This window comes from Lethenteron reissneri, chromosome 61 (genome assembly GCF_015708825.2).
Source record: "Lethenteron reissneri isolate LAM-NWPU_2019-01 chromosome 61, ASM1570882v1, whole genome shotgun sequence".
In the NCBI taxonomy this organism is placed as follows: domain Eukaryota; kingdom Metazoa; phylum Chordata; class Hyperoartia; order Petromyzontiformes; family Petromyzontidae; genus Lethenteron; species Lethenteron reissneri.
The window spans coordinates 8,539,267-8,546,489 of NC_083839.1; the positions used below are offsets into that span (position 1 = coordinate 8,539,267).

Genomic DNA, 7,223 nt, shown 5'->3' on the forward strand with positions numbered 1-7,223 from the left:
CATCATCACTCCTTTCGGGAGGGGGGTCGATAAAATAAATACAAAGTTGTCCGGATCAACAGTGGTTGTTGTCCTATGTAAATACTCGCCCCTGCCATAGGAATGTGGAATTTCCACTGCTGGTTCTGCAGGGGCTGTAAACCAAAGCGTCGAGAAACTCCACTCGAGACTTTGGAGACAAAAAAAAGTCAAGAGTAGGAATCGTAAAGGATCGATTCACGCGCAGTCGCTGTGAATCGATTCCCACTCCCCCCCCCACCCGCGTCATGCAACCACTCCCACGGGAATCGATTCGCTATTAGTCGACTCGAGGCGGGGCGCAATCGAATCGAAGTAATCGCTTCATGCCTACCGGGCAGCATGGCGGACGGAGAGGACAAGAGTCTGGATGACTTCTTCGCCAAGCGCGACAAGAAGAAGAAGAAAGACCGCGGCCGCAAGGGCGGCAACGAGGGCGCCCCCGTCTCCTCTTCGGCTTCCTCCGTCGGGCCCTCGGCCGCAGCGGCGGCGGCGGCGGCGGCGGCCCCGACTCCGGCGGCGCCGCCGGTCGCGGCGGCTGCCATCGCCGTCGCTCCCTCGGTCTCGGCCACGGCGGGCGGCGCGGCTGTTGCCGCCGGAGGTGCGAGCTCGGCCGGCGGGGCCGCTCCAGGCAACGCGGGGGCTTCGGGTGGAGGGCAGGCCGCGGCCTCGGCCTCCGTCAAGAAGCCGAGGCGGGAGCGGGAGAAGGCGCAGCGCGGCTCGGAGAACGCGGATAGCGCCGCGGTCAAGGTGAAGCGAGGCGCCACATTCGCCAATCCTCGTCGTCATCGTCACCACCACCCCCACCACGATCATCATCATCGCCACAGCTGTTACCATATCCACCACGATCATCACCATCTTTATAATCGCTCGCGCAACCATTACCGGTGTCCATTGGCAATAGCGTGATGGTGGTGGTTGGGATGTTACTCCGGCCCTTGTCATCAGACGTCGCCACCATCATTACCGCCGCCGCTGCGGATTAGAGCCACCCACCATGTCCACGGGACGTTCATCGCCACCGCGCCAGCCGCGCCGCACGTCGTGTTCGGGAGGGGTGCCACGCGGGGCCCTTGTGCTTGTGCTGAGGCCCTGGCCGGCGTCATCCATTGAGTGGTGGGGAAATTAAAATAAAAACCCCTCGTCATCATCACCATCGCGATTACCATCACCGCTACCCTTACTAATGCCACCGTAATTAGCGCCACCACAATCACTGTTACCACCAACACCGTCACCCTCGCTAGAGGGATGTTCACCCCCCCAGCTACTATTACCGCCACTCACCACCACCACCATTACCTTTCACATTGCTAACACCAGCATCGCCACTATAACCATCACCACAACCTCCAATGCTATTACTACCATTAACACTACCACTACTCCCGCAATTACTGTTACCACCACTAATCACCACTATCACAATCAACACACACTCCACTACCACCGTCAGTACTATCACCACGATTTTTACCACCACCATCACCACTACTGTTATCATCTCTACCAATATAACCATCATAACCACTGTTGCCATCTCCACGACTGTTACGAAGACCACTACCATCAACCACTACAATTACCATCGTCACCATGACCACCATCACCACGACACTTACCATTTCCACCACCGTCACAATATTTATTAATAGTGGCGGTGCTCATGGTGATGGTAATTGTGATGATGGTAGCGGTGGTGATAGTTGTGGTATTGATAGTTGTGATGGTAATAGTGGTCGTGATAGTGGTAATTATTGTGGTGGTGATAGTGGTGATGGTGATGGTGGTGGTGATGATAGTGGTAATTATTGTGGTGGTGATAGTGGTGATGGTGATGGTGGTAGTGGTAATAGTGATGGTTGTGGGAATAGTGAGTGCGCTCTTGCGAAATGGTTGACACGGGGCTCCCCCCCTCCCCCTGCTCTACAGCTTGCAACCCTGCAGCCTCCTCCATCGCACACAGCCCAGCGTCTTGCATTCACCCTCCACTCCCCTCCCTTCTACCTACACCCTACACTCCACACCTTACAACCTACACCCTACACTCCACACCCGTCAACCTACACCCTTCAGCCTCCACTCCACACCCTCCAACCTAGACCCTCCACTCCACACCCTCCAACCTACACCCTCCACTCCACACCCTCCAACCTACACCCTCCACTCCACACCCTTCAACCTACACCCTACACTACACACCCTCCAACCTACACCCTCCACTCCACACCCTCCAACCTACACCCTCCACTCCACACCCTTCTTCCTACACCCTCCACTCCACACCCTTCACCCGACACTCCACACCCTTCACCCTACACCCTCCACTACACACTCTTCAACCTACACCCGACACTCCACACCCTTCACCCTACACTCTACACCCTTTAACCTTGATTTGTGGGGGGGGGGGGGGGGTACACCGTTCCAAAAAGATTGCGAACCACCGCCGTAGGTAGGCCTTGTGGGGTCAGATTCCCACACTATCCATTACACCCAACCCCCAGTGTGTGGCGGGGTGGAGTTGACCCTGGCTGGCCTCTCTTGCCGGCACGAGGTTTGGAGCTTGATGACCACGTGGCCTAGCCAGCATGGTTCTTTTTTTTGTATTCCCGTCGTCACTTTTTCCAAATGGCGAATGAACGGCAGAGAGGGTTTGACGCAGACTCGGCATTCAAAGAGGAAGGAAAAAGGCGCAGACCTGCAATGACTTGCTCTCACCACTGCTAGCGGACGGGCCTCCTGCTATAGACGTCAAGACCCTCTCGAAAGGATATTTGATTTACCCTTCCATGCTGACCACACATTTTGGAAGAGATGGGAATACTACCCGCACTTTAATTCCACCGCACGCGACCTCCTGCCAGCCAATCGTAAGACTTAATCGTGGTGGACAAGTCGACAGTGCCAGGGTGGACAAACGGCCCTCGTGGGTGGGGGGAGGGGCATGGGGAATTGCACCGGCCTCCATAGGTGGCCGCTCATGGCACTTGCCCCAACAGTCTTTGCTTGGAACCGCTGGGATGACGCTGCCTGTAACAAACCTGCGGCGTGACCGCCATCTTTGCAGGAGGAAGAGGAGTGGAAGGAGTTTGAGCAGAAGGAAGCCGACTACAGTGGCCTCAGGATACAAGCGCTGCAGATCAGGTGAGCGTGCTTGCCGAGCCCTCGCCTCTCACGTGACCTCTGCCCACCAGTCCTCCCCTCGATGCGACGAACACCTCTGTTGCCCAGGTCATGGTGGCCAGAGGGCGCCACGGTTACGAAGAGATGTTTAACTCCCTTGTCTGGTATGCAGGAGCTAGTGGGTTCTATCCCAACCCTGACGCCCACTGTATATTGGGTTTGCATGCCTTTCCCAGTGGTCGCGTGACTTTTTTTCCAGGGTCCTCTGGTTTTTCCATCCACATTTAGAATAAATGTCACGTGCTTAGAGTATTTGGCTGCTAGATATTTCCACATGATGATGAGCCACTTCGTGGGGCTCTCATTTGTGGCCAGGTCGCTTTTGAAAAATGAGCTATACAGCTCCGTGAGCCTTACCTCGTAAAATAAAAATAGTCTAGTCTAATTAGTGCTATAGCAGATCGTTAAATAGTCTGGTCACGGTACGGACATGGCCAGGTTGGTGGTGATGGCGACGCAGTGGTCGTGCGATCACCGCCTGTAGCAGAGGGAGGTTCACAGTTCGAATCCGGCTGCCAAAGCTCTGCGGTCCTCTATAGGTGTTATTGGCAAATTAATGACCGTTCATGTCGCCGACAGCGGTGTTCCCGTTTGTACTGCTGGCTGGGCAGAGGCCGAGGTTGGGGTGGTGGGGGGAGGGGGCCTGGATTTAAGAAACGTTCCACATAGTTTTAACTGCCGCGCTGGGAAATTACATTAACACGCCCAGGTCAACAAGGTTCGCATCTCCAAATTGAGAAACCGGGATCGGGTCGAAAAATGTAACCACCAGAAAGCAGCAGCGGCAGCAGCAGAGACGACAACAAAGCAGCCAAATTTCCTGAAGCGACGAAGAGGTTGAGAACGGCGAATCGGAATATCGCAAGTAGGGACACGGAATGTAAGAATACCGAGGGCAACAGGGTTGTTAGAGCTGCACAGAAAAGGATGTGGAAAAATACAGGCGACGATAGCCTAGGACTGGCAGAAATTCGATGGACAGAAATGGGGGAGATAAATGGGGGTGAAGTGCCCATAATAGAGGTTTTTGGGTGAGATTGCGTAAATATATATAATGTGTCATTAAACCCGCCACCACCCGATACAGCCATTTAGTAAGGTTTGTCTCGTAAACAAAACATGCCAATTCGTTACTAGTACAACACAGCGATGTGTTGGAGAGTAAACTCACAACATTTACAATTCGAGTATGACGTTTCACCAGTAATTGCAACTTGCATCATCAGTCAACAGACAGATTTGGGGATGAAGTGATCTGGTCTGTATCCCAATAATGATTCTTCAGCTTTTGCGCTCCACAAGAACCCTGCTCCTCTGGTGTGCACTTTGTCTTCTCCTGAAGACATCATTCGAACTGTTGAGACAAATGTGGGCTTGGGTTGGACGTGTCGTGAGGAGGGATGATGATGATGGCCGATTACCACGGCGCTGTTCGTGATGACCTCTTGACGGTGCGTGTCCCCCCTCCTTCCCCGTGCGGCAGCGAGGAGAACGTGGAGGAGGAGGGCGGCCTCGAGGGCAAGGAGGACAAGGACAGCGACGGGGAGGGCACGGCGCGCGATAGCGAGCGCTCCTCCGGAGTGTGGAGCCGGCAGGGCGGCCAGGCGCAGCCCACTGCCCCCGCCGGTACGCAAGCACCCGTGTGTTTGAGCTGTCTGTCCATCCATTCGCGGTGGCTAGAAGATGTTAACTACCTCGCCTGTTATACAGGAGGACATGGGTTCTATGCTAACCCTGATGCCTGTATATTTGGAGTTTTTTCCCCTCCACATTTAGAATGAACATCACGTGTTTAAGAGTATTTGGCTGCTGCAATACATTTCCACGTGATGGTGATAATCCACTTGGTGAGCTATCATTTGTGGATAGCCAGGTCGCTTCTGAAAAATAATCTACGTAGCTCAGTGGGCCTTACCTGGTAAAAAATATGTTATGATGAAATAATTTCCTGCTGCCCCCCCCCACCTCCCTTGCCGAAGCAGCGAAGCTAGCGGCCGAGGCGCTGGACGTGAAGGGGGTCGTGGGGGGTGTCTACCGCCCCCCGGGTGCTCGCTCGGGCTCAGCGGCGACCCCTCGCCGGGGACCCCAGAAGCCCCCTGAGATCACGAGCGAGTCGCAGTTCCCCTCTCTGCAGGCGGCCGCCATGGTGGAGACGAAGAGGTGAGTCTCTCCCCGTCCTCGCCCTCTCCCCCTTTCCATCTCTATAGCATTGTCCGTCTCCCTGTCTATAGCGCTGTCTTTCTCCCCATCTTATCTTTCCGTGTCCCCCTTCTATAATCTTGCGGTCTGTCTCGTCTCCCCGTCAATGTCTGCGTCGCTGCAGGGAAAAGGAGCTGGAGAAGACGTTCGAGACGGTGAAGCACCGCGGGCGGGCGCGCGAGGACGGCCAGCGCGCCAAGGGCGTCGACCTGGAGCTCGGCAATCAGTTCGCCGTGCTCGGCGAGTAGCGACCAGAGCCATGGCCCATCTGGTCTTTGGGGTGGGGGGGAGGGGGGTGCCAAGTGGGGGGGGGGGGGGGGTTAAGCGGGAGGGAGGGATTGGGGAACAGGGAACGTGTGGCGATGGGGTCGGAAGAGAGGTGGGGGGGCTCACTTTCTAACAACAGTGTATCGGCGTCGCTTATTCTGTACAAAAAAAAAATAGATTGCCTAAATTAGATTTTAAAAAAAGTGATAAAAACACAACGTACTGGATGTCGGTGAGTTAAAAATTGCGGCCGGCGTTTTTGGTGCAGAATAAATGGAAAATAAAAAAAATTAATAAGCCTGTAATGAATGAAACGAAGAAAAAACTAATCTGAGAGACTGAATGGTGACGTGTGAGACGACCCAGGTCGTCGTGCGGCCTTCCCAGCCCAGCGATCGCTGTGACAACGCAGCCAGATTGGACGGCAGAACGGGAGGGATTGAGCAGATCCAGGGGTCGCAGGTCGGTGGTGGGACTGCGTGTGTGCTGCAGGCTGGCCGGTGTGCGTCGGGGGACCCGGGAGGTTGGGCTGGCGATGTCGCCCCCCATCGTCGCGTCTCGTGATGGTTGTGCACCCCCCCCCCCCCCCCCCCACTCTGTGCTCTGTGCGCTAAGAGAAGAGTGAACAAGAAGTGAAAATCACTGCAGTACTGGGCAGTTGGAGGGGTCAATTGATTGTAAGGGGAGCACACGAACCAATCTGCCCTTATCTAACCCCCCCCCCCACCCCCAATGCACTAGCTGACTTGCCAAGCAACATACTCGCTCCAATCCTTACAAACCAGACATCCAGTCACTTAGCATTCTCTCTATTCCAAACCCTAACAACACCAACAGCACTGTTCCCCTCACCTTCATAACCTAGCCAACCACATTCTTGGCCCTACACCAAAACTTAACTATATAACTAGCCCCTACAACCAACACGAACTAAACTTAAAACTAATCAATGAGCCAACCAGCCCCCTTACCAGTAATAAGCTCTATCCTTAACCACGGTAGCCAATCCATACTGCCCAACCGCCTAACGCTGAAAGACTAGCCAGCAAAAACCATAGATCTACATTTATATCTAACAAACTGGACAACCAGCCCCCTAACATTAGCCTGAGTCACAACTCTCACCACACTATCCAACCGCACCTTAACCATAAACAAAATTAACCAACCAGCCCCTGATCCTAACCCTAACTAAACCATTCAACGTGGATCCCACCATCACGTCTAACCCCCACCTCTGGCACTTAACTTCCCATCTCCCCGCCACCTTTTACCAGTCTATTGTTCTCTTTTCATCGTTGCTGTTCCCAGAGAGCCACAGCTCTTGACACGAACGGGGGTGGGCAGCTGGGCTGGGCTGGTGGAGGAGGGGCCTTTGGTGTGCGCACATGTGGATGCAGAATCGGAAATTGTGAAAATCTATGGTGTCTGGTACCCAGTTTTTTTCCCACTGCGTCAACCGAGCCGAGTAAGCGTGCGGAGTCCGTTGCGGTACTGGCGATGTGCCACTGGCTATTTGCCGTGCTGAGCCAGAACCAAACCTTTTCATA

The 7,223-nt window shown here is 54.5% G+C and overlaps 1 protein-coding gene across 2 annotated transcripts; it reads left to right on the forward strand.

Annotated features, from left to right (window-relative positions):
* The first annotated feature begins 323 nt into the window (after positions 1-323).
* Positions 324-5,691, forward strand: LOC133358209 (protein CDV3 homolog A-like). Of its 2 annotated transcripts, none has more exons than XM_061576449.1 (5): positions 324-768; positions 3,095-3,168; positions 4,691-4,833; positions 5,190-5,367; positions 5,531-5,691. In XM_061576449.1, the coding sequence occupies exons 1-5, from the start codon at positions 361-363 to the stop codon at positions 5,652-5,654; spliced, it is 927 nt and encodes a 308-aa protein (XP_061432433.1). In that variant the 5' UTR covers positions 324-360; the 3' UTR covers positions 5,655-5,691. The 2 variants fall into 2 exon arrangements, with proteins under 2 accessions (XP_061432433.1, XP_061432432.1); XM_061576448.1 differs by having other exon boundaries at positions 325-768; positions 3,092-3,168.
* The last annotated feature ends 1,532 nt before the right edge of the window (positions 5,692-7,223 follow it).

Excerpts from the sequence above, each read along its gene's own strand:
- LOC133358209 (XM_061576448.1), top strand. The coding sequence starts at position 361 with ATGGCGGACGGAGAGGACAAGAGTCTGGATGACTTCTTCGCCAAGCGC. Across the intron at positions 4,834-5,189 it reads GCAGCCCACTGCCCCCGCCG|CGAAGCTAGCGGCCGAGGCG; the intron begins GTACGCAAGCAC and ends TTGCCGAAGCAG. Across the intron at positions 5,368-5,530 it reads GCCATGGTGGAGACGAAGAG|GGAAAAGGAGCTGGAGAAGA; the intron begins GTGAGTCTCTCC and ends GCGTCGCTGCAG.